The sequence below is a fragment of the Osmerus eperlanus genome, chromosome 10 (assembly GCF_963692335.1).
Source record: "Osmerus eperlanus chromosome 10, fOsmEpe2.1, whole genome shotgun sequence".
NCBI lineage: Eukaryota > Metazoa > Chordata > Actinopteri > Osmeriformes > Osmeridae > Osmerus > Osmerus eperlanus.
The window spans coordinates 4,339,963-4,366,503 of record NC_085027.1 but is presented as its reverse complement, the minus strand read 5'-3'; the positions used below and the strand labels follow the sequence as shown (position 1 = coordinate 4,366,503).

The 26,541-nt window shown below is 40.5% G+C and overlaps 3 protein-coding genes across 4 annotated transcripts in view; 2 read left to right on the top strand and 1 right to left on the bottom strand.

Annotated features, from left to right (window-relative positions):
• LOC134028545 (insulin-like growth factor 1 receptor) overlaps positions 1-10,135 on the bottom strand; it is a 62,232-nt gene extending 52,097 nt beyond the window's left edge. The window contains exons 1-2 of the mRNA XM_062472167.1: positions 9,117-10,135; positions 5,726-6,286 (exon numbers count right to left, since the gene is read on the bottom strand). Coding sequence (XP_062328151.1) covers positions 5,726-6,286; positions 9,117-9,210 — 655 coding nt within the window. The 5' untranslated portion in view covers positions 9,211-10,135. The remainder of the gene's footprint in view (positions 1-5,725; positions 6,287-9,116) is intronic.
• Positions 10,136-12,637: 2,502 nt separating this feature from the next.
• On the top strand, positions 12,638-16,870 carry ap3s2 (adaptor related protein complex 3 subunit sigma 2). 2 transcript variants are annotated; one of them, XM_062472195.1, is made up of 6 exons: positions 12,638-12,770; positions 13,267-13,358; positions 14,255-14,366; positions 14,592-14,663; positions 15,384-15,491; positions 15,676-16,870. In XM_062472195.1, exons 1-6 carry the CDS (start codon positions 12,654-12,656, stop codon positions 15,799-15,801), a joined length of 627 nt encoding a protein of 208 aa, XP_062328179.1. In that variant the 5' UTR covers positions 12,638-12,653; the 3' UTR covers positions 15,802-16,870. The 2 variants fall into 2 exon arrangements, with proteins under 2 accessions (XP_062328179.1, XP_062328180.1); XM_062472196.1 differs by having other exon boundaries at positions 12,731-12,909.
• Positions 16,871-17,108: 238 nt separating this feature from the next.
• LOC134028546 (aminopeptidase N-like) lies at positions 17,109-26,352 on the top strand. The gene is made up of 21 exons (XM_062472168.1): positions 17,109-17,239; positions 19,843-20,584; positions 20,779-20,921; positions 21,081-21,223; positions 21,313-21,439; positions 21,580-21,734; positions 21,825-21,938; positions 22,095-22,238; positions 22,392-22,457; positions 22,581-22,646; positions 22,739-22,914; positions 23,024-23,100; positions 23,293-23,426; positions 23,515-23,570; positions 23,654-23,801; positions 23,912-24,003; positions 24,219-24,329; positions 24,409-24,576; positions 25,169-25,309; positions 25,543-25,624; positions 25,788-26,352. Exons 2-21 carry the CDS (start codon positions 19,983-19,985, stop codon positions 25,938-25,940), a joined length of 2,898 nt encoding a protein of 965 aa, XP_062328152.1. The 5' UTR covers positions 17,109-17,239; positions 19,843-19,982; the 3' UTR covers positions 25,941-26,352.
• Positions 26,353-26,541: the final 189 nt, after the last annotated feature.

Sequence of the window (26,541 nt, the reverse complement as noted above, 5' to 3'; positions counted from 1 at the left end):
GATCCCAACCTCAAAAGACGTAACTCAACTTAAAAAGGTACAATAGGTAAGTAGTCTACAGTAAAACAAATAATACAAGGTTTTAACCACTATAAACATGTTGTGTAAGCTAATGAGACCCTCTGAGAGTTGTTTACCAACATGTATGGCTTTGTGCCACTGGTCAAATTCTAATTTTTGGACAAGAATTGGGGTTGCCGTTTTTCTCATATTTGAATTCAGTTTATATTATTACCAAGTGCAGCTTTAAGTCTCTTGATGAAAAAAAGAGCTTGGACTTACAACTAAGCTCTGTAGTGAACACAATTGACAATGGTTGTCCAGTAAAACACTTCCTAAAACATGTTTGTGTTGCAAGTGACAAATTCTGCACTTGTTTAATCCTAGTGGCGTTGTATGTGATGAATTTTAAGGCGTTAAATGTACGTTTTTTCACACGAGGGAGTTACGCTTTCTCATCTTGATCGCACTGCCCTCTGTCACCGGGCTGGTATTCGCCAGACATAGTGGGAGGAGGGAGGACAGAGAGGGGGTGGTGTTGGCCTGGCTGACCGGGGCAGCGTACACCCCGACAGCATAGACTGAGTCTGTCTGGCAGGGGAGGAAACTCCATCATTGCTAAAATTTAGTAGAGACCGAAAGGAATCCACCACAGGAAGGGGCCAGCAAGCACGAGGGGAAAGGAAGAGGTTGCCTAGTAGTAGTTGTACTCTGGAGATTTTTATGAATGAGTGCTGTGAGTATTGGATGAATCACCACTCCCTGCAACATTAGTCAGCATGCAGCTCCACACCAGACCTAATTGCTTCACACACGCGCACCACCAGAGCACAGTGCAGGGAGGAGAATCACAGTGTGTGTTTAGATAGCCTAGCTCTCTCTCTGTGTCTGTGCAAACACAACCGTAACTCCATATCTGCTCATAATCTGAAATGATGGCTTCAGAACATAGCCCAGATGGAAGCTCGATAAGACAGCTAGCATGAACATTCTGCCGAATTTAATCCAAACAGAGTTTTGTCAGGGCCGTCAGAAAAAGGTGAGGTAAAAGAAGCGTATATGAGTCATCCTTCTCTATCGCTGAAAGAAGCTGCAGGTGGTTCTCACCCCGCCCCTCCCTCTACCCACCCACCCACACAGGGACACAAAGTTACGATCTTAAGATGCATCCTGTTTTCTCACCCTCACCTGTTTCCATGGCTGAGACCATTCCATTGCATGTATGGGCAGAAGCTCGGAATTCTGTTTGGGTTTACTAACGCCCCCGAGATCACACGATACACACGCTTTGCAGCCCCCCTCGCAGCAACCATCAGCACTGAACATTCGAACACCGCTCCAACACCCCTCCAGAGCACCCCCACTATTTTCACACACATTCTTTGACAATGACAGAGCGAGTCAATGGTCCCTGTAATGGCCGAGAGCGTCGCTCTACCCCCCGTTATGCTCCCCCCATCCAGCAATGACTAAGCCAGCTGGAATTCCTGCCTAATTATATGCCCACTTAAAGGGACAGTCACCCCTTCCTCTTCCCTCTACAACTACCAGAAACACAGCACTAGCTGACAGTTGCTTCTGCAAGTTTGAAGAAGCTTACTCAACTGGTACAAATATACTGGCCAAAATCGTTCCCATTTTGAAAAGACCAAACATCCTGTCAGCTTCCGTCCCTTAGTTTTTGGCAAAAGTAAATATTCTGTCTTGTTTTGGGACGTCTTGAGATGAGATATGAAGTCTGTACTGAACATTCGTAGAAGTAAACAGATGAGCAAAGCTACAAGCTGTTTGGAATAGAGGCCATAGTCGTCTCGGCAACCCTGCCTGCATTGGGGGAGGTCAGCAAGAGGCCAGGACTACTACAGGATACACTCCTAAGCAGTCGCTGTGACCTTGACTCTGGCATTGAATAACTCTGACACAGACACAATAACAGCTCAGGAGAAGGCTTTATCACTACCAGAGGAGCACTTAATGATGTGTGTGGGAGAAGAGAAGCAGGGAGACAGAGACACAATAGCCGCGTCTCATCATTGTATCGCCCGTTGAGGCTGAAACCTAGTCTTTTACATTTAGCCAAATTAATGGTGGCAATAAAAATGGGAGGTTCATTCTGTTGTCAGAGGTCTCGACCACTCCCCACCTCCCCTTATCTCTGTTTCCGTTTTAGCTGAATGTTTGCTCCCCTGGTGCCAAGCGGATGGGATCACTCAGGGCCACTTCATTAGTTGCTGTGTGCTTTCCTCTTTGCACTGAGGCCAGACTGCCTGAGTGGTCTTTAAGGCCTCATTCCCAGTCCCCTGCCACATTTGCCTACTCCCAACACTGGGGGAGACTCCATGTCAGTATCAACAGGCCAGGGAGAGAGTGTGTAGAGGAGTGGAGGGGATGAAGGGCCCAGGTTAATGGAGGGATGGAGTTGACTGAGTTCATGTGGACTGGCAGTTGTGTTTCCCCACTGGCTAGGGGCACTGCAAACAGCTCGAGCCTATCCCTTTACCTGCCAACCAGTCATTCTGGTTTGTTTTTCAGTGTGGCCACTGCCCCCTCCCTCCTTCACATCTAGCAGCACAAGCCACAAGGGGGAGGAGGGGGGAGGGAAGGAGACCAGGCCAGTCCAGCAGCAGCCCCCAGTCACAAGACTGAAAACACCAACATGCAATGTCAGCAAGGCCGTCACCAAGTAAACAACTCTGTTAGCAAGAGACATACAAATCTGTCAAGCCAAAACATGGCTACTATGCCACAAGGCAGCCTCTAAACTCCAAAGAAAGGAACAAAATTGTACACTAATGGAAGGTGGTAACAGTACTGGAATTGAGTAGCTAGTTGAGTGTGCCATCATCAAACGTTATCAGTTCCCTGATAAAGGCAGATGAACAGAGAGTGTCAGCGAGGAAATAGGAAACAAAGTCAAATATGACAGGAGAGAGCGCCAAGCAGACATCATCGAAATCCTTTCCTGTCAGTAACTGACTGGTCTGAAAGTGCACACAACATGCCTTTTTCACCAGAGCTTTGCATTTAAACATTGCATAGGTTAACGTATCTTGACACAAACTCCCATTTTCTTTATCCAACAATGCAACAAAAAATAAATCTTAAAAGGTTGCTTAGACAGAAATATTGAAAAGGTATCATGGTCTACCTGAGAAAAACACTACCTGAAATGTCACCTAGCCCTGGCTTGGCAGACGAAACCTTCAGGCAGGGTAATTAACCCTTGTGTTATCTTCGGGTCATTCTGACCCATCAGTCATTGTGACCCACTGTCGTATTGCGACAAATTTACCTCATACAAAAACAAAGTGAAGCATTTTCTTTTAACTGTCGGGCTGTCTCAGACCCCCCACATTGCGAAGGTTAAAAGAAAATTATTTTAATTTGTTTTTGTATTGGGTAAAATTGGGTAAACACAACGGTGGTTCGTTATGAACCTTTGGGTCATGTGACCCGAAGGCAGCACAAGGGTTAAAGAGAGGCAGCAGAGTGAGTGCTGCTCTGGTCCAGACTGACTGGAAACTACCACATGCCCTTGAAGAAACATCTGTGTTAGGAAAAACAAGGCAATTATATGAAGGGGGAGGAACTGCTAGAGCATTTTTCCTTCAAAGCAAACCTAACCATCTACTGCTAAACCATCCCTTAGATGAAACCAAGCTCCGTTACTTTGCCCACAACACTGTCAGGAAGGGACTTGGCCACCCTCACCCATCCCACCAATTATAAACATTGAGCCGGCCTCTGTTTCTCCATAGCTGATGGTCATATGAGTGAGGCTAAAAGAAGCAGATCTAAAACTCATTACTGTTTATACTCACCACGACAATACTAAATTGGCTCGTCACTTAACCCTCGTGCTGCCTTCGGGTCACATGACCCAAAGGTTCATAACGAACCATCGTTGTGTTTACCCAATTTTACCCAATACAAAAACAAATAAAAATAATTTTCTTTTAACCTTCGCAATGTGGGGGGTCTGAGACAGCCCAACGGTTAAAAGAAAATGCTTCACTTTGTTTTTGTATGCGGTAAAGTTGTCGCAATACGACGGTGGGTCACACGGCTGATGGGTCAGAACGACCCGAAGATAACACAAGGGTTAAAAAATATAACGACACAAAAATATAACACGACTGTAAAAACAGTCAGGCTGCAAACATAATAGGCTGTGGCACTGTTGGTGAAGTGGGTAAAACCAGATCTGTTTGGTGTGAAACGACACAGAACTTGGGCAATCAAGCACCTAAGGCTGGGATTTTGGAACTGTGGATGCACCAGGGTTGCATCTAAGGCTCCGGGATACGGTCAAATCTCCGGGCAAAATGGAAAATCTTAACACAATTTACCTGGAAGTCGGTGAGACCAGAGTTGCGTGAAAAAGAAGTGCGCAACAATGCAGAGAGTAATTAATTCACGAGGCTGAGATGGAGGTTCAATCCTAACCCATAGAAATTCAAAGAATATATGAACATCCCCCATGGACACGTACCAAGTAAGAAACCACATTTAGGACAAATGGTCCCAATTTACCTGTGCTTTGGGTGCAACATTTGCTACGGGCTCATCTAGGTCTCCATTACATTGCCTACAGCCCTGCTATTTCTCCTTTGTAATTTCCAAGTTGCTTTCATTACTGATAAGATGTAAATTCTGGAGAAGGCAGGCCGGAAGGAGTCACGACAAAGGAAAGGAGTTGACTTTGGTTTATTAGTCGAGCGGCCCGGATCAATCAGTTCAAGACAAACTGATGGCATGAGTGAAAACTGTCTCTCAGCCGTGCTTAAAAACATGAGATGGACAGTACAGATATAGAATGCACAGAATTGCTTCCTTAACGGGTCTTCAGTGGTCAGTGTATTGACACGCTAGAACGTTCAGCAGGTGAAGTGGTCGTTAATCACATAAGCCCTATTTGTACATGATTTTCCTTACTGTCTCCCCACTGTCTGGATTGCATGCTATGTTCTGCTCAGAGGGGGCCTCGCTGCATGACCTCTTGACCTTACAGAGGCTCAAGCTGTACATGTACCCAGAAACTCTGCCTTACAATTACGCATGGCGATACTGTTCAGAACACAAAGGAAGCACTGTATTTGTAAAAATATATTTAAATTACAACTCGGGATGTTGAGAGCATTTATTGAATGCGTGTTGTTTCGAGAGGTGAGGTCAAAAAGGTGTTCAGGGGACAAGTTTGAACGATTTCCAATTTACTGAGGGATATTTTCCCACCAGTATGTGGGCCTTGAGTGCGAAGACAGACAGATTTGAAACCTCCAAGTCTGGCGAGTTTATGTCATCACCAGATTAAGGCCAAACTGGAGACACATGTGGGTGCCAACTGCTTGTCTTTCCACAAGCATGGCAGGTAACGTACAAATGAAAACCCCAGTCAAATATATTCTCACCCTCTGCATGCTGTACTCAATACAATACTCAAACATGATATTCTACGTGTGACAAATCCCCCCACCCCATGATACGAGCAACCCATTTATTGAATAAGCCACACGCTAAATATTTTGTTGTATTAAGTACCGAACATTCCAATAAGCTCTGTCAGTATATGTAGGGCTAATAAACAAACATGTAATATGTATTTACATTGAATATCTGTGAAGGTCATCTCAGTTAGCAGCATCTCTCAAGGGTTAGAGCAGAACTGCCTGTTGTGGTTTTTACAAAATAAAAGTCTTCATAAACAGTATATGAGAAAACTCACCTTTCTGGCAGTGGTTGGACGTCCAGCAACGGTAGCTGTAGTTATGGAAGTTGGTCTGCTTGCAAAGGGGCTTGTCCTCATTGATTCCAGGACACACATCCCCGCATTCTTTGGACTGCTTATTCCCATCAATGTAGTTGTTAAATTCAGCGTCCATGATAAGCGACCAGTCCACCGAGTCCAGATAGCAGAGCTCTGGGTTCTTCTCGATCCGGATGGAACCTCTGGTGATGTTCCTCAGGTTGTACAAGCCTATGTCCTTCAGGCTGGTCATCTCGAAGATCACCAGGGCGTAGTTGTAGAAAAGGTTGCGTCCTCGGATGACGGTGAGGTTGGGGAAGAGCGTGCTGAGGCTGTCCAGGCCGGACACCCTGAACAGGAGCAGGTAGTCGGTGATCATTGTGAGCTTGGGAAAGCTGAGGGTTCGGAAGACATCCTGGTTGGCATTATTATTCTTGTCGCCAATGAGGAGGATCTGCAGGTAGCCCTCAACCACCGTGCAGTTCTCCAACCGACTAAATTCTCTGATGTCATTGCCAATGTCGATGCCGGGACCACAGACTGAACAGGAGATAAACAAAAAGAAAACATTAGAATAACACATACACATAGCTGGGTAGTAGTAATACGACAGGTCGGAATTCGCTTGCTATAAACAGAAGAAATGGTCATTTGCACACAAGTTTGCCTGTGCATTTATTTTCATTACGAGCGAGTAATTCAAATGTGTGAATGTACTATGGGTATGAAGGTTTCCCTACTCCAATTACGTAAGATAAATCTACACGATTACCATATCTATTTTGTGAAAAAGTTTTCAGTATTTTCGCTGTGCACTCATTCTTATGTCCTATGACAAAGCAAATACTTTTTTAATAATTAATTTGAGGCATAGGCAACTATCACACTTGACAATCAATATAGGCCAAATAGTAAAATTGTAATGAAATTCTACAAATATTGCTGGAATCATACATATAAGTAGGCCTTCAATGCCTCTTGAATACAGACATTTGACATGATCCAGGTAAAGCTAGTAAGGTTGTTGTCCCTTTCTACACCATCCACTTGTCGTCACCTACTGTCATCACACTTTGCCTGCTGATGCCACCCAACACTTGCTGACCTATAAATTACAGGGGAGAGGGGTGATAGAGTGACTTCTGTACAGCAGACAAACATCTTAACCCCCTGCAATTTCACTGCATGTCATTTTGGAAGGCTTTCAAGAGGATGAGGCCGATCTTCATTACTGAGATTATGAGAATTTGAAAGTGAGGTCAAAATACACCTCTCCTTAACCATTCACACTGCTAAGCAAACAGACCATCTCTATTGCATGTATATGCCTCCAAATCACATATTTACATTAGATAAGTTTTCAGAAGGCTGTCAGACATTGCTGGAATGCTGTGAAACAGCTTTACAGGCTCAGATAAGACCAACACATATCTTAATTGAGCCAAGAAGTTTATCAGTTAAATCTGACTTTGTGTAGGAACTTTCAGTTAATTGCACTCTCAAGTTCCAATTGATAAGTCAGACATGAGCAGCTCTGGGCACACATAGCCACACAAGGAATCTTTACATTGCCCAGTGCCAAAGTGAGAATAAACTTTTTCGGATTTCAATGGGAGAGCCTTGCTGTTGCCAGACTGTCCGGCAACCACTAGGGTTAACAGTAAAACCCAATTACACACACTTCACAAACTCCTCACTCTTTCCAATCAACAGAACCAACTCTGTTTTGCTTGTGAATGTATTTTTACATGTTCTATTTTAAAAGCCTGGTCTTTTTTCCACAAACTATGAATTGGATGAATCGGGGAGGCTTGTTTACAGTATACTTGGAAAAATGGAAATTTTGTGGTGACACATAAAAGGAGGTAAAAATTGCATGTTTTAACTCCGACCGACCTAGTAAAACACACAGGTTCGCACATCTACAAGGGTTTTGAAGACTGAATAATAATTAGACACAATGAGATCAACTATTTGTCAAGAATGCTGCCCATTTCTTCAATTGAATACAATTAGTCCTACCTTCCAAAGTTATATCTCCTCCATTTTAATAGCATGGCCAACATAAAATCCCTTTTGTGCATCAAGGAGTATGCATTTATTTGATAGGACTTTTCTAAATCAAACATTTCAAGGTCCACACCCAGATGGTTAAACAAAATAATAATTGAATGAAATTGAAAAGCCAAAAGAGCAGAAATTAAATAGTGTTGTTCTCCTGGTTGGTTCTAATATTCTGAGATTGTGCTGTGCCCCAACAAATACTTGTGAATGACACCACTACAAAAGGTCAAGAGTTAAGGTCATATTCTGCATATTAGATTTTTGGGGTCTTGGTCAATTGCTGCCCATGCAACACCACAAAACGCTTGGCTTGATAGCACAGGCTACACTAGAAAACTGACAACTCCTGTTTGCCATGCAACTGAAGGTCACTCCCATTCACAATAAAATTATTATTTAATATAAATCACCCCCCCCTCTCCCCCCCCCCCCCGCTTGTTCTTAATGTAACTTATTAAACTTTCGCACGCCAATGCAAAGTTGGAAAGTTGAATTGCAGGAACGCAGTCCATGCGTAGGTTACAATACACCACGTCCATGTGCAGTCTGCACGAGCAAATATAGGCTCTATTCATTAATCCTGTGGCCGTCTACCTGCATCAACCTAGCCTGCTGCAAAAGCTAGCTATCCCTATAATACTCTCATTGGCTACCACTGCAAAACGTTGGGACAAAGTATTGTCTCGTTTTTATACGACGTGCTGTTTGATATCATGTGATGAGGTACTGCAATCGTTCACAAATACAATTGTTAAATACAATTCTAGTTTACCTATAGCTACCACCGACATAAAAAAGGTTTGGATTGTGAATTCAATAAATGTTGCGTTTGCGAGCATATTTTAGTGACTTTTATACAACCTCGGTTAAAGTACGTTGTGGATCTCATTATATAAATGTTTTAGTAAAAGGTACCCATCATATGATCTATGTTCATCACAAGCACAACAACGCTCTACCAATGCGACTTCCCCGGCACGAGCTTCTAAGTCTGTGGCGGTGCGTGGCTGTGAGCATGGTTGGTGTAGCCTACAAGTCCATGTTTGAGAAATGATAACATTAAAACGAATACAAATATGTCCATGTGTTGGTTTGGATTGTTTTAGCAATTGCTATTTAACAACAAACCCATTGATTGTACTAGCTAACTATGGTATTTAAACGGATTCAGGACGTAGCTGAGGAAAGGCGCATTGCTAGCTTGCTAAGGTTATCTTTCTGTTCCCAATCCCAAACAGGGAATAACTAGCTAGTTGCGATAGCAAGCCTGCTAGCTAGTAGTAGTAGCTAGCCATTATTCACTTACTTTCTCCATTCGCGGGCCAAAGGCAGATCGTGGAGACGCACAACAACAGACCACAAAACAAGGTCAAATGATCCTTTTCTGTACAAGACCTCATTCCTGTAAAATAAATCCTTCCCGGCCTGATAAATTAAAAGGTTAATTTATAACCCGATTAATTAACAGTGCCAAAGACAGACACTTCTGGACATTCGCAAAGGTCCACGAACGTATGTTCACTGTTTTAAAGTCAATTTCTTGGAGGGGGGGGGACCTTGCCCAATGTCCTGTCGGTGCCACAAATTAACTTGTAGCTGGCTAGTAGCAATAGGAAGATGAAAATCCCAGAAAGTGACTGGCAACACGCAGGCAACCTAGAAGACGAATGTTTCTCATGTGCTACGGAATTTCTTTGAGTCCGCTGCAGGGTGAACTCAATCCAGCAGACAATTTGAGATTTGGCTTCTTCGGCAGATAGTATATGATGATCATAATAATACATCAGTATTTGATCATTCTTGAGAACTACCAATTGATGTAAGAGATGTTTTAGAAAAACATGCGGTAGAAATGTCTACCCCTTGGTATTCCGCATCTTCAGACTCCATTTCTTAAAAACAAATGGCAATTTGCTCGTTAAGGCTCCTCACAAGCTAAAATGAAATTCTAACAGTCCTTGATGGTCAAAAAGCGATCAGATTCAGATATGAGGACCATATGCTTTCCTCGCACGTGAATGAAGAAAAACGCAAACACCCTCCCAGAGTGTAGGACACGACGTTTGATCCGAAATATCCGCCAGGACAAAAATGGTTTCAACAACTGCACCGTTATCTGCCTCCCACCCTCCTCCGTCTTCACACGCTCATTAAGTCAGACCACAATTTCAAACTGAATCCACTTTGGTCACATGAGAACATAATAATTCAATGTATCCGTCTACTCGAAGTACATTATCTGATATCATTCGTTGACTTAAGACTATCTTCTGGCTAAAATCATATTTCAGTCTGCAGTGTGGTTGTGGCCATCCTCGTCTGCTCCGTAGGCTCAACGCTGTAAACAAGGCTCGATTTCTCAGTCGCTCACACGACAGACTACGTTCTACAAGGCTGGAAAGAAAGACTGGGAAAAAAACTCCAGTATTGGGATTGTTTTCCAATTCCCCAAACCATAGCTTTTTATGAGAACTACTGTGAAAGATACACAGAATATCAAAAGCAAATCACATTTTAATGTAAAATTGGTTAATTATGCTGTGCTATGAATAAGTAGGCCTATAGCAACAACCGATAAATAAATGTAGCTATGTAGCCTACCTGAAATGCTTATGGAAAATACAAAGAAATAGTGTGAACTTTAGAGCGACCTTAAATGTTTAGTTAATGTTCACCACGATAGTTTAGATCTACAGCGATTTGGGATTAATTCGGTAATTTGAGCTGAAAAGTATTTGGAATGTTGATTCCTTGATTTCAATTCCCTTGCAATCTTATGTTCAAATGTATAGGCCTAGTCATCAGCCAATCATGCGCAACGACATGTTGATGTGCATCAAAAGTGTTCAATAGCCTAATATATGAACAGGCCTACTTATTTATTAAATCAGTTGTTATGCAGTTTAGAGTAGATGCAAAAACAGTTGTCCTGCTTTTTACAATGTTATTGTGACTGTTGCCACCTTGTGGCATGAGCGTTCAAGATTGCGCCAACAACCAGCTAGTCTCGTTGGACTACCACGAGCACAAACTCTCTTCTAGATGTGTAGTGTGACTGATTGCAGTAGTAGCCTAGGCTATGATTGAAACCAGTTAACCCTTGTGTTATCTTCGGGTCATTCTGACCCATCAGTCATTGTGACCCACCGTCGTATTGCGACAAATTTACCTCATACAAAAACAAAGTGAAGCATTTTCTTTTAACTGTCGGGCTGTCTCAGACCCCCCACATTGGAATGGTTAAAAGAAAATTATTTTTATTTGTTTTTGTATTGGGTAAAATTGGGTAAACACAACAATGGTTCGTTATGAACCTTTGGGTCATGTGACCCGAAGGCAGCACGAGGGTTAAGGTCAAGAAGCAATCTATAAGGGATGATTGCAGTACAATTTGAATACTGCTTAACTATATAATACTACTAATACAATGTAATAGATATTTTCCTAAATTGAATCTTTCTGTACATTTTGGGCTGATGTTGGGCATTGGGATGTTACCAACAGCCAATTACGTTAACCAGGGTGATTTCAGATGTAGGCTATTCTAATCTTTTTAATTATAAAATCAGAATTTTTAGATGCCATGTAAAATTCATAAAATGATGTTACAATTTTCCTTGTTGTATTATGAATTTAATTCAATTAATTATTATTGATTATTGATTATTTGAGCAGGAAAAGAGGAACTGAGACAGGATACTTCTGACTGTAGGTGGTCTTTAATGCTGAGTGAGAGAGTAGAAGCCAGATAAAGCAGTCCCGTTGAAGAATCCCTGACAGTTTTGATTATCCCCATAATTATGAACTTCTTTCATCAGAGAGAAGAGCACAAAAGCATTATTTGAACGCCACCGATTACCTCAACTCTGGCGAGGCGAGTTAAGCTTCCGTCACATTCCTGCAATTACCGCACGAAAAAAGAAAATGAACCGAATATCAGTGCCCACCCAAGACTACAAATACAGTGAGTCACCCTTCAACAAGTACACACTGTACCAACATGACCCCCTTTTGCCCAGTAAATGTTGTGCCTGTCCACTTCCATTTGTTAAATCCTCATAAAAGTACGGACAGGCCCACATACCTTGACCGCCTCTGTTGGTTTAATTCTCTCACTGCACTCATGTGGAAATACACGTGTTTACCATCAATGGGTCACACATGCTAATGAGCGTCTGTTTGTTTTTCACTGTGCTCATGCAGGAGGAATGGAATTTTGGGGAAAACAGGGAAAAATAATAGATGTTCACAGCCTAATGAACATGTTTTCAATAGAAAATTGTGGACAATACATCTGAGTACATTGTTGTTGTTTTGTTTTTCCTTTTTTGTGTCAAATCCTGATTTTTTGTGTGTACTGAAAACAATACAATTTAAGGTTGAATACTTACAATATCATTCAAATATTATTTATACTGTATATTAATAAATATTCAAAATATGGAGATTTTTACAATTACTTCTAATTCCACATACAGATAATCTTTTCACCTAATAACACGGTCTGTCTTTACGTGACACTATTACATACAAACAGTTGCGGCATGGATACCAACATATTTATTATATTAAAAGTTCGGACATGCATGTTTCCTATCTTACCAATAGGGGTCCCTGTAAGCATTTAAGAAAACTTCTCATTACCTCATGCTACAATATACAGCCCAGTTCACAAACGCATCCTTCTGTCTTCGCTTCTCTAAGAAATAACACGTGTTTTTGACTGGAGTGGATTGGTGACAGCAACGTAATAACCAACCATTTTCATGCATGTGGAAGTTTCCTAGTCAAAGTTAGAAGGGGGTGCATTTCGTGGCAACACACAACACAGCCCTGCCCTGAAATGCTTTTTGATTCGAGTGGTATGTGCGCGCGCTCCCGCGAGGGCGTGCTTTTTCAGGTGGGGGTGCATCTGGGAGCAAAACACCGGAAACGACCGAACACATCCGCCAGCTGTCAGGCAAGCTACTACAGTTAGCTAACAACTCATCTCTTGTGACTTCTGAATTTATCTTACTTATCAGTGAAATATGATCAAAGCTATTTTAATATTTAACAACCATGGGAAACCACGGCTCATTCGATTTTACCAATATTTTGTGAGTACTGATATAGACGATGATTTTGTCCACCAAGTGAATACGACAGGCTTGCTAACGTTAGCTTTGCACACTACCGATGATATGATGTTAGGAATTATGTGATCGCACACTGTGTTAGGAACAGATACAGATATACTATCTAGTTAGGAACTATCCATCTGTTTGGAACAGATACAGATATTTCGTGCTAGCCGAAATGCTAAAGTAACCCTAGTTATCTGGCTTGCTATCATACCGTTTCTTTAGATGGCACTAACTAATTAGCTAGTCATTCATCTTTGATTTAAGCTTTTGCTTTGACTGTCTAACTAGCAATCCTAGACATAAAGCTAGCTATTATTCTCGTTTGTTTAGGCGGAAGATTTGCAGCAGCAGATCATTCGAGAGACATTCCATTTGGTGTCTAAAAGGGATGACAACGTCTGCAACTTCTTGGAGGGCGGAAGGTAGCTACAGTACTAACAATCTTTCAGCTCCTAGATAGACAAACCAACAGTTAAACTGCACACGAACAAACGGTAACGTTATGAAGCTAACACACTGGCTATGTGTCGAACATTTCAGCAACAGTTCTCTCCACACTACTATACTAGTCTAGCTATCTGGCAACGGTGTCGTACCTAAAATAAAACAAAATAATCTTCTTGCACTTGGTTTAGACAAGGGCAAGTTGAAGGGAGCAGTACAGTGACTTAAACAATTTGCACTGCCATTAAATATCAACATCTAAAGGCCTTTATCTATTCCATTGAAAACTATTCAATAAAAGCAAATGCAGTGGAGTTGTGGTGTTTACACAGTACTGATAGTACATTTTAGCAGACGCTCTTATCCAGAGCGACTTACAGTAAGTACAGGGACATTCTCCCCGAGGCAAGTAGGGTGAAGTGCCTTGCCCAAGGACACGACGTCATTTGGCACGGCCAGGAATCAAACCAACAACCTTTTGATTAATAGCCCGACTCCCTAACCGCTCAGCCGTCTGACCCAAGTCATCCTGAGTTTGCCTAGTTTTAAATAACAACTGTTGTGGACATTTAGAAACTTTGTGTGCACACAAGGAACAGCAGACAAGTAGGGGGATGCAAGGGGTTAAGTTTTTTTTAATTTGGGCCTTGATTTTCAGAATGACATCATACTAACCAGAAACTATGATATGAGAAAGAGAACACATTGTATAGTTAATGAGCATTTAACTGCTGAGAAGGATGGTTGTACCTCAGTGGTAGAGCAGGTGACTGCGGATCAAGAAATTCATTGCTTAGATGAAAGGCCTTCATATTAAAATGTATACATTATCACTGATCACAGCAGTCTAACTTTGTTTTGTCTCTCTCTGCAGTCTAATTGGTGGTTCAGATTACAAGCTGATATACAGACATTATGCCACACTCTACTTTGTGTTCTGCGTTGACTCTTCAGAAAGTGAGCTTGGAATTCTTGATCTTATACAGGTGAGTTTCACTCCATTGCTGCTCCAGGCAATATACAAATCTGCTTAAATACAATCCTAGTCTTTTTCAAGTCAAGTCAAAGATTTTTATATTGGGTTGTAGGTTGTTGTGGAGTTGTTTCCAGCCAGTGCGGTTATGCATATTTTTGGAGTTTAAATAACAGTTTCATAACTGCAACTGATTCCAATTTTAAAGGCATGGTTTTGACATAGTCTATCATTACAGGTGTTTGTGGAGACCCTGGATAAATGCTTTGAAAATGTCTGCGAGTTGGACCTTATATTTCATATGGATAAGGTGAGGTCAAATAAATAAAATACATTCTCTCATCCTAAAAAGTTTGCTGTGTGGATATAAGGATTCTAATGTGGTCCAACCCACATCTCTTCTAAATATCTGATCTTTTTCAAATCAAGAAACCAATATGTCATTATATATATGTATTACTGTATGGAAACATTAATCTTAAGATTTGGATGGCTATTCTAGAGTTCAGAGAGATAAGGTTAATGACAGTAGTTAACTATTGAATATATATATATATATATATATATATATATATATATATATATATATATATATATATATATATATATATATATATTTTAGACAATTTGCTTCTCATAGAGGCTGTCTTTTTTTTACTCTTCCTTACACAGCCTTGATGACCTAGTTGTGGGCAGCAGTAAAGGGCTGAGGAGGGCATATAAAACCCATCTTGATTTAATTGAACTCGGCAGGAAATTGAAGTCATGTGGCCCAGTGGTATTCGAGAGCAGTATTTGAAGTCAGTACTTTGAGCTGCAGAAAATATAAATGCCTTGTGGCGGTAAGATGGAAAGAAATTACCCTGCTGAAAAGGGATTTAGTGTTACCCAGGACAGTGAGTGCTCTCAAGTGCAAGCATTGGTAATTCCAACTTTTAAAAACAACCCTAGTATTAGTAGTATATTGACAAATCAACAAGTGCCTTTCTATCCCTATCAGCTGGAATTTGATCATCTTTTCAATTTTCAGGTACACTACATTCTGCAGGAAGTAGTGATGGGTGGTATGGTGTTAGAGACCAACATGAATGAGATTGTGGCCCAAGTGGAACTACAGAACCGCATGGAAAAGTCAGAGGTGAGCATGGCCTCGTATCACCTGTTCTTCGTCAACCCCTTCTCCCCTTCCGTCATCATCAGTGAAAATGCGTGATTTACAATGACTAATTTCATTGGCAACAGTAGGCTAACCTTTTCCCAGATGATGTAGGTATTTTCTTGCGTAGAACATGTGTATTTTAATCCCTCGTGGTTTTGTTCAGGGGGGATTTTCTGCTGCTCCGGCACGTGCTGTCTCAGCTGTGAAGAACATGAACCTCCCAGAAATGCCACGTAACATCAATATAGGAGACATCAATATCAAAGTTCCCAGCCTGTCACCCTTCTGACCAGAGAGAACAGCAGGCCATGCTGTCGGGCCATAGGAGAGATTCCCCTCTCCCAGTCTGCTCCGAAGAAGTAATGTGCTACTGATCAATCAGGCTAAATGTTAATATTCTAGAAACGAGAGTATGGATTATTTTGTCTTTAAGATGAAACCGTAACCGCTTTTTCTGCAGTCATTCGTACATTTTTATACCTGTGGGCAGGTGTATGTAGCATAATTCTTCCTGTACATTTCAATTCAGATTTATCCAGTTTTGTGATTTGCACAGCATTTGCAGGTTTTGCTTCAAAACTTAAAGAGCAGCAAAAATTTCATTTTTGTTTTGTAGTTGGTGTCATGTTAATCAGTTGTGGTTCATTGTACAATTAGTCACTGTTTCATAAGAGCGGTCACATATGTCAGTGTGCTGGGTTGTTGAGCTTTTTTCTTTGTATAATTTGTCCAAGTGTCAGCAAAGCTATTACTGTGTTTCCAGCTTTTGTTACAACAATCCTCACGTTTGTCTGTTGAATTAACCTGATTTATTAGAATGTACTCAATATGTGTACAGCTCATATCCAGACATAAGCCTGTACATTTATATTTAACTAGGTCAATGTGTTTCAACACTAACTATAATCCAAGTGGAACATATGTTATATATTTGTTTTACTTTTTGTAAATATTGACATTGTTCCCATACATTTTAAGTGTCGCCCACACAATTATGAAAATACAATTTAGTCATGTCTGGAAAGATTTATTTGGATTTGAAACCTCCATGCAACATCGCTGAATAAAGAAAACAAGCATACCTTTAAAGACTATATGTTATGACATTTAATTAGACAATTATATGCATTCAACCCAGGGCCATGGTTGTATTTACTATACAATATTTGATCAATTTGATCAAATGTATACTATACAACATTTCTAGGAAAAGGTTATTTAAAATGCATGCGCTATATAAAGGTTCCTTGCATTGTAAAACTGGCAGTTGACAGAATTCTACTGGTGAAAAGGCTCAGCCATATGATACAGTTAGAGTCATTATAATATACTTGAAAATAAAGAAGCTGTTTGAAGTAGCTAGTTGCTGTCCTGTCTTCTTGCATACTTGTTGAACATGTACAGTTGTACATTTTGTACCATATGGCATGATTCTTTCTCCTTCCCATGGGTTACAATCTTTAACCACAGTGAGATCACTGGTTCGTTCATACATTCTTTCACTCCCCCTCTCACTGAAGCCCTTGTAGGATGGTGTTTTTTTTCCCTCCTCACATCTTTCTAGTGTAGTACTAGGAAACACTGGAAGCCCCCACCATTCTCACAGATGGGAATTTAGGGAGAGAGTCTTAAGTATGCTTTACATCAGCCACATCATTTTAGCTTCATGTTCTTTTTGAAGGCATACTTGCATTGGATATCCAGCTGTAACTTCAGTACAGGAACTGGTATGGGTTGTTTTCTATCATATAGTAGGAGTAGGAAATCGTTTTGTTATGCACTGTGGATTACATTACCTGCATGGTGTTTGAGGTTGAATAATATAATTCTCAACTGAGTTAAGGTGATGTACATTGACAGTATCAGTGTCTTAGCTGCAGGGAAGTGTAGTTGATTTACTGTTAGTGTTCTAAATTAGATTTTCACTGACTCCTATATTCTGCTACAACTCAAAATGTCTGATGAACCATGTTAGATTTGACCAGTTCAACATGTGTTGCAACTGTGATTCTGTTTCATGTGTGAGCGGTTGCTGTCGTAAACATGTTTGTTTTTGTTGAATTGGAGCTTCACGGGAACACCAGGTGTTAACAGTTACAATCAGTTCACTCTGAAAAGCCTCAGATTTCCTGGAATCCAGATCCCTAGAAAAATCATGGTGAACAGATCTTTTCTGAGGCACTAGTCCCTCTGTTAGAAACATTATGGAAACTGCATACAGGACATGAACACAGCGAGGATAAGGACACAACTCATATTTAGGAATTCTTTGTAGAATAGCAAAGCTGTCAGATGGATATTATACCAGCCATATATATATACATATTTCATTTGAATATAATCATACAAAAATATATGAACAAAATGTGTTCTCATGACAAATAATATTCCCAGAAGTTTATTAGAAATTATTTTTTGGTCTGTTTATTGACAGTATCAATCAAAAATAAGACAACAACACAGTTAAATTCAGATATAAATACTATTTGAACTTCTTGACTCCATCTTTGATTTTTGTAGCTCAGTCAGTCCAAGAACAGCAATATTCATTATATAGTGTGCTCTCCCCTCTACTTGTAAAAACCAAAAACAGTATCATGTCTAAAACTGACCTGTATTTGGTCTTTGGTGTTTGGCCTGTGGGGATAGTGAAATTAAACTGATTACTAGTGTGCAGCATAATACAAGAAAAGTATTCAGACAAAAGTTTCTCATCTCACAGTGTGCGAGTGACCTTGGGCTTTTCATCGTTTAATAGGGAGTTCACAGAGGGCATCAACTTTGAATCCTGAGACCTCAGCACTGTTTTCTACCAAGTGATATATCTGCACTCACACACTATCCTCCACTGAAGGGGCAGAAAAATGTGGTGTTTAAGGAGTGAGAAGAGTTCAACTGGGTCACTGATCACACACCTCTGTCATTGCGTTGTTTTTCTAAGGAAGTATTGTGACTTTTGTTCTTAAGAAAAACACCCACACTCTCAAACCTGAACCTCTGTTTTGTCTTGGTTAGGTCACATGTTTTGGATTAAGGTTTTCTTGCTTACCATCTAGGTAGTTGTATATTTATTGTTGGGATCATAGGCAGTCTATGAAATGGAATGTTACAGTAGTTGTTCCATCATTGTCTAAAACAATAATGCAGGAATTTCTGAAAGACATTCCCACATTCTTACTAACTTTGTCTCTACCATCCATTCTTGTATTTTTATTTTGATGACATACAATGCTCAAATGGGTATCCACTATCATTATTTCGCTTTAAAACCTTTTTTTCGTGTGTGAACTCAGTGAACCAACCGGACCATGTTGGTTACAGTGTGTTTCGTATTAACTGGTTTCTTCAGAGAGATGTTTGAACAGATCATTGACAACTACCCCTCGAGTTTGTTTAGTCTCAGCTAGAGACTGGATGAAGTTTTTTTCATTATTGCCAGATGTTAAGGGTAGGTTAGCAAAAGGTTATCAGGCATACTATTTGAGGGCATTCTAACCTTTTGGCTACAAATAGCAGGAATTGCTGAATCATATACTTGCATAGCCCAGTTCATTAACCATTTCCCCCCCAACAACCATAGCTAATGTTTGTGATTTCTAGTGATTTCTGGGTGCTTTTGAAGCAATGTGGAAGGAAGGCTGTGCCTATCACACCTACATTAAGTACAAATTCAAGTTCAATAGGTCGGGTTTCTTAGTATAATAAAAAGGATGTGGTTGATTTATGACATGAATGCATCCCAGTTTTAAACATGAATCTCTATTCATGTACCTGTATTGTGCCTAATAAGCCTTTATCATTGTTAATAATTAATATGTACTGGATATGATTAATAGAGTTATATAGATTAGAGATTGCTTTATGACATTATCAGAACATGAAATAATCTTATCAGTTATAAATGCTGCCTTTTACAACAAGATGTACTGTGTCATGGATCAAAGCGGCTCTTTAGTGGTCAATGACTCATATGCTTGCTTTAGGAAGAGAAGATGACTCTACAAGTGTTGTAATGTTTCTTTGGTTTTCTGGTGGCTCAGGAGTTACCCAAAAGAGAAACACTATTTTCACAGTCAGCAGATTGTGGCAGAGGATGTGAATCCTAAAGCAACATGTCTTTCACAGGTTCATTGGTACTCTTACTCAACTCCAGGAAATGGAGTCCATAATGCCTCATCTTTGTTGGAACCCACAGGTTTCCAAGAAACTGTACAGTGCATATGAACGTTTACAACATTAGACACAGACTGGATAGAAAAGACTCATAGTCATGAAGTTCTTACACCGCAATATTTCCTAATTTCTTCATTTCTCCTTTCTCCTCCCTTAGGCCTATTATACAGGAGAAAGCTTATTTGCCACCACAAACTATGCCATGTTCATAGATCAACCATTAACTAAAGAGAGGAGTGAAGAAATATCCAAAACATTAGATAGTCATCCACATATCTGTGTTGACCGAGGCTGGACATGGGGAAAGGCTACTATATCAGCAAGAAATTTGGATTGGCAGGAATTGTGTTAGGTGGTGCATCTTTGGCCACCATTATAGCCTTGTCAGTTGTATATAATGAGGAAAAGGCCAAGAACAGTAGTGGACCAGGGGATGGAGCACTGGGGAGCACCCCTCTGCCAACAATCCAAACCCCAGAAAACCATGACGGAGTCTGGGACCGCTACAGGCTGCCTGACTCTTTAGCACCCGTCTCCTACAATGTAACTCTGTGGCCTCGACTGCAGACAAACCCAGATGGCCTCTACATCTTCACAGGACATTCGGCTGTGGTATTCAAGTGTGTGAAGGAGACAGACCTGATCCTCATTCACTCTAACAAGCTTAACCTGACCATGTTTGAAGGACACCATGCCAAACTGACTGGGATAGGTGGAGCTACGGCACCTACTATACAAAAATCTTGGCTACAACAGAAGACAGAATACCTTGTTATTCAGGTAAATGGTAAACTGGCTGTTGGAAAGATCTATGTACTTAACACAGAATTTCAAGGAGAGCTTAGCGATGATCTGGAAGGATTCTACAGGAGTGAATACATTGAGGACGGCCTCCAAAAGTAAGAATACTAATGTATTTTACAGTAAGCATTATATATTAAAATAATACATGTTTTATTTTTCTAAGTAGGCCTACAGTGGATATTGTTTATGATTTTTGATATTTTTAAGTCTTAGTTGTGAACTTTTGAAACATTGGGTGGATTGATGTTTGTTCTGTGTTCTAATATTTACTTTGGACTATTATCTACAGAATTGTTGCAACTTCGCAGATGCAGGCAACGTACGCCAGGAAAGCATTCCCATGTTTTGATGAGCCGGCAATGAAAGCAATCTTTAACATCACCCTTATCCATGATCACGGGACTGTGGCCCTGTCCAATGGAAGAGAGACTGGTTAGTTAATGTACTTGGGTCATTGCTTTCAAATGCAGTTTAACATTTGGCACAACCTGTTGCACAACTAAAGAACATAATAACTGACAGTAATAATGTTTACAGTTAGTTTTACTTTCCATCTTGAAGGGTTTTACTCTTTCCTCTCACTTCTCCTAGATGTTGCAAACACAACCAAAGACGGCAAAGAGGTCACTGTAACAAAATTTGAGCCAACAAGCAGAATGTCAACGTATCTACTAGCGTTCATTGTCAGTGACTTTGCCATGATTGATGGATCAATGGAAGACAGCCCAATTGTGGTAATACAAATCTAGTTGTTACAGGGCATGGAAGATACATTTAGCAGTTATCACTGAGGGAAATCTACAAATCTGTTTTGCTTTTGCAGGTTCGAATCTGGGCCCGCAGAAAAGCAATCTTGGAAGGACAAGGACAATATGCCTTACAAGTTACAGGACCAATACTTACATTTTATGAAACATACTACAATGCTAGTTACCCGCTCTCCAAATCTGGTAAGTTACATGACATCAACATGTTGTCTCCTCACTTAATGAATCACATCCTCCTGATGAACAGTAACTCCTTTGGTAGAGGAAACATCTAGAGTTGAACAAAGATGAATGAATACAGGGAAATGTCTTATTTCATTCAGACCAGATTGCCCTGCCTGACTTCAATGCTGGAGCAATGGAAAACTGGGGTTTGGTCACTTACAGAGAGACTGCTCTCCTCTACGACCAAACCATCTCCTCTAACGGAAACAAAGAAAGAGTACTGACTGTTATCTCCCACGAACTCGCTCACATGGTACTGTATGTTCTGCTAGTTGCAATATTTCAAATCCCTTCCTGTGGAGACACGTCTGCTGGTAGCTGAGTGTGGTGTTTCCCTCTGCAGTGGTTTGGGAACCTGGTGACGTTGCAATGGTGGAATGAACTGTGGCTGAACGAGGGCTTTGCCTCCTATGTGGAGTACCTCGGTGCTGACCACGCAGAGCCCACTTGGAACATGGTGAGACCCATCCACCACCTTCATTACTCTCAGTAAACGTCATGAAAACAACCAAGGTTCCAACGCTTAGCAAACATGATCTCGAAAGTCTCTCTTTGAAGAAGCCATGGTGTGTGCAGACATCTCTCTCACTTCACCCATGCCTCCCCTTGACAGAAAGATCAGATCTTACTGAATGACATCCACAAGGTGTTTGCTGTGGATGCCCTGGCATCCTCTCACCCTCTCTCCCGCCGAGAGGAGGAGGTGAACACTCCCGCTGACATCAGCGAGATGTTCAACACCATCTCCTACAGCAAGGTTCTGTCCTCTTACACACATCCACTACAGCACATCTACTAAGATATATACTCGTGGGTGTAGCAAATGATAAAAGAAGATGCACAATGTTGATGAACCGTCACACAATAAGTTGCTCAATTTTAAGACAAGCTTTCTGTTGTGTTATACCAGGGGGCAGCAGTGCTTAAGATGCTTTCTGAGTTTCTCAGTGAGCCTGTGTTTGTCAGAGGACTAAGTGTGAGTGTCAAAACTCTTAACTAATTAACTGGAGTCACACATTCATTAGATAATCTGGACACACACACACTAACAGCTCTCCAAACAATTTAAATAGTTAATTGTCTCTCCTTCTCTCCGTAGTCCTACCTGAATGAGTTTGCCTTTAACAACACTGTGTACACTGATCTTTGGGATCATCTTCAAAAAGTAAGATGAACATCACACACAAATTAAACAATGACATTATTTGACTACATATGGGCTGCTTTAAGATAATGATTATGTCTGCGTTTTCACAGGCAGTTAGAAATACTCCTGGCATGAGTCTCCCATGCACCGTACAGGACATCATGAGCCGCTGGACCCTCCAGATGGGCTTCCCTGTTGTCACCATTGACACCCACACAGGACTCATTACCCAGAAACACTTTCTCCTGGATCCTGATTCTGTTGTGGAAAGGCCATCTGAATTCAAGTATAGTTGATCTAGAGTACTGAAGGGGTTGCCTTTTCCCCAAAAATTACAGAGCAACTGAAAACAGGTTGGATTTCCTTCTATCTAATCATTTCCATTCTTTCTCTAGTTATACCTGGTTTATCCCCATGAAATGGATGAAAAAAGGAGGTTTTTGTGAGCAACACTGGCTTCTCCAGAAAACAGGTGCCAGTATCTAATGCCAGTATCTTTAATCTTCATGTCACATAATAAATAAAGTTGGAGGAAATTATTTGGATGCATAACCCCCTTTTCCCCTCTCACCCCCCTTCCCAGTCCAGATAATATTTCATCAACAGAATGTTTAAATGAAAACAGCACAAGTCATGGCTATGTGTTTATTTTTGGTACAAACAGGCACTTACCCTCCACTCAAGACCAATGGAAATGAATGGATACTGGCCAACGTAAATGTTTCTGGATACTACAGAGTAAACTACGACCCTGACAACTGGGAACGCCTGCTTAATCAACTGAGTACAGACCATCAGGTGACAAACTTACCAAAGCAGCAAATTCCTTTATTATCAAAACTTTCTAACAGTATTATTACTCTTCATCCTACCATCTTTTCTGCAGGTCATTCCTATACTCAGCCGTGCTCAGATAATAGATGATGCTTTCAATCTTGCCAGGTGCGGAAACATCTATTTACAATCCTCCAAGATCCTTACTCCAGTTACTTGTATTACTAAACCAACCTTGTTCGTACCTTAAGGGCTAAGGTGATCAACACAACATTGGCTCTGAGAACCACAAAGTATCTTTCCCAGGAAAGAGATTATATTCCATGGGAGTCTGCGCTGAAAAACCTGAACTACTACATCCTCATGTTTGACCGCACTGAGGTCTTTGGGTCTCTGCAGGTATGGTCAATGTCATTAGAAAAAGTTAGAATACATTATAACTGTCGTTGTATTCCTATAAAATTGTTCTGGATTCTTCAATATTCCTAAAATCATTATTTTCTCCCAAGGCATACCTCAAGAAACAAATTAGACCTCTTTTTGAACACTTCAGAACTATTACATCAAACTGGACAAGAGTACCTACAGACCACAATGACCAGTACGATCAAAGACACTCATATTTTGCATTGATAGATACAAAGATCAATTATAGCATTTATAATTTGCACACATACAGTATATGTACTATATTTATCTATTACCTGAAACTTTAGATATACAGTGAGTTATTCTACCGTATGTTGTATATGTAAATGATGAACGTTTTATGTGTGATCCTTCCTGAATCTATTCCCACTTGTTTTCATGATTTAGGTACAATCAGATTAATGCCATATCAATGGCATGCAGAATGGGAGTCGAAGGCTGTAGGAGTCTCACTCAAAGCTGGTTCAGACAGTGGATGCTAGACCCAGACCACAACCCGTGAGCACAAAGAATAATTACCTTGATAGACATCAGACAAAGCACTCTGGGATATAATCTAATTAGATTGTGTCAACAGGATTCATCCTAATCTGAAGACGGTGGTGTACTGCAATGCCATAGCAGCAGGGGGTGTGGAGGAGTGGGACTTTGCCTGGAACATGTCAAAAAAAACCACGGTGGCCACTGAAGCTGCCAAACTCAGGTCCTCACTAGCCTGTACCAAGGCACCCTGGCTGTTGAATAGGTACAGCGCAGTTCAGATACACACCTGTGATTTATTGATCCAGTCGCTGTTGGGGAAATTGTTGTCTGTTTCCGAGAGAATGGTGTGACTAAAAGTTTAGGTTTGGGATTTACAAGTATTAGACAACCAGCTGTACAGTAAAATAATAATGATCTGTTCAAACACATGGTGGTAGCAGCAAAGTCTCTCTTTGAGGCATGAAAGTATTTGTGAAAAGGGAAAAATGAAGACAACACACAGCCAAAAGATGTCTGTTGTTCAATCAGGTGAACCCTACATCATAGATATGTGACTGTAATCAGTACACAAGATATGTTACAGTCAGAACACATACTGTATACATCATAAATTAATGAAAAATAATACATTATCCATGAACAGATAATAAGGCAGTAGCTAATCTACTTATTGTGATTAACACAACCGCTTAAAAAGTCCTGATTCCTCCCTCACCATAAAGCATTTTAACCTTTTATTCACCTTCAGTATTTGAGTAAATTGAGACTGCGTTCAGGGTTTAATAAAATCACATACTATGTACTTCCACAAAGCATGTACACAACAAAGATGTTGAACTGTGTTGCAATAACAGATATCTAGGGTACTCCCTGAATCCAGCTATGATTCGGAAGCAGGATGCCACCTCTACCATCCAGTACATAGCCAATAATGTGGTGGGGATGCCTTTGGCTTGGGATTTCCTTCGCGCTAAATGGAAGCACATCTTTGAACAGTGAGTGAGAGTTATCACGATTCCCAATGAGCTCACTCTAGCAGGTGCATTAACACAGTACTGAAATCTCATGTCAGCATTCATTCATTCATTTATGACCCTCATTTATCTCTCCTGTTATCTTTCTTCTCTCTCTCTCTCTCTCTCTCTCTCTCTCTCTCTCTCTCTCTCTCTCTCTCACACACACACACACTATCTCTCTGTCTCTCTGTCTCTATTACTCTCCTCTCCAGGTATGGAGGCGGTTCATTTTCCTTCTCCAATCTAATCAGTGGTGTTAGCAGGAGATTCTCAACTGAGTTTGAACTTCAACAGGTACTTAAGTATACAGGCACGACACCCTGGACTGTCTCATGGACTTTCACCATTGTAGCCCAATGAGCACTAGGTCTATGGTTTATATTAAGTCAGGGGTTTATTTTATGATACAGATCTATTATGTTATGATTGTTCATGGATTGCTTTTTTGTTATTGCAGTTAAAACAGTTCAAAGAAGACAATGCCCATGTTGGCTTTGGCTCAGGCACTCTGGCCTTGGAGCAGGCAATAGAGAAGACCACAGCCAACATCAAATGGGTTGCAGAGAACAAGGAACATGTGTTGAAGTGGTTTACAGATGAATCTAGTTGAACCCTGCCATGTGTGCACTTTGTAAAGTTACTGATATGTCAAGGACAACATCACATGAAAACATGACAGAGGTCAGAAGTTTGTCCTTACCTCAACGTTTGTGCTTATTATGTTGTGGGGAACAACATATTATGCCTTCATCAGATATACAGGTACCTAAATGATGTGGTTGAAAAGGTTTCGTGATTTTTAATTCACAATTGTTTGTATATTTTCTACATTATTCTATTCATTTTTATGGAGCGATGTCATAGAAATAACATTGTCTTAATGTAAGCAATCGAACACTTTCAAAATCAATGTTTTCATTTGATTTTGTACATTTCTTTCATACATTCAAGATTAAAATATTTTTATGTAAAAAGCTGTATTTGAATAAAGCACAAGATTTATAACATGTTACCGTTGATGGTCAATATCTACTTTGAACTTAATCGTGAAACTGATTTAAAGTTTATACAACATGATGGCTGTAGAATTTGCACAGTCACAAGTTGATAATTTGGTAAAAAAATACAAAAAACATTGCCATATGTTGCCATCAGTGAGGAGTATTTACATGGTCCACACCCCCTAATCTAACCTCTAACACAGAAATAAT

Coding starts and splice junctions, on each gene's coding strand:
- ap3s2 (XM_062472195.1), top strand. CDS start 12,654: ATGCTTTTTGATTCGAGTGGTATGTGCGCGCGCTCCCGCGAGGGCGTG. Junction 14,664..15,383: donor TTATATTTCATATGGATAAG/GTGAGGTCAAAT, acceptor TTCAATTTTCAG/GTACACTACATTCTGCAGGA. Junction 15,492..15,675: donor ACCGCATGGAAAAGTCAGAG/GTGAGCATGGCC, acceptor GGTTTTGTTCAG/GGGGGATTTTCTGCTGCTCC.
- LOC134028546 (XM_062472168.1), top strand. CDS start 19,983: ATGGGGAAAGGCTACTATATCAGCAAGAAATTTGGATTGGCAGGAATT. Junction 21,939..22,094: donor CAGAGCCCACTTGGAACATG/GTGAGACCCATC, acceptor TCCCCTTGACAG/AAAGATCAGATCTTACTGAA. Junction 22,647..22,738: donor TTTGGGATCATCTTCAAAAA/GTAAGATGAACA, acceptor GCGTTTTCACAG/GCAGTTAGAAATACTCCTGG.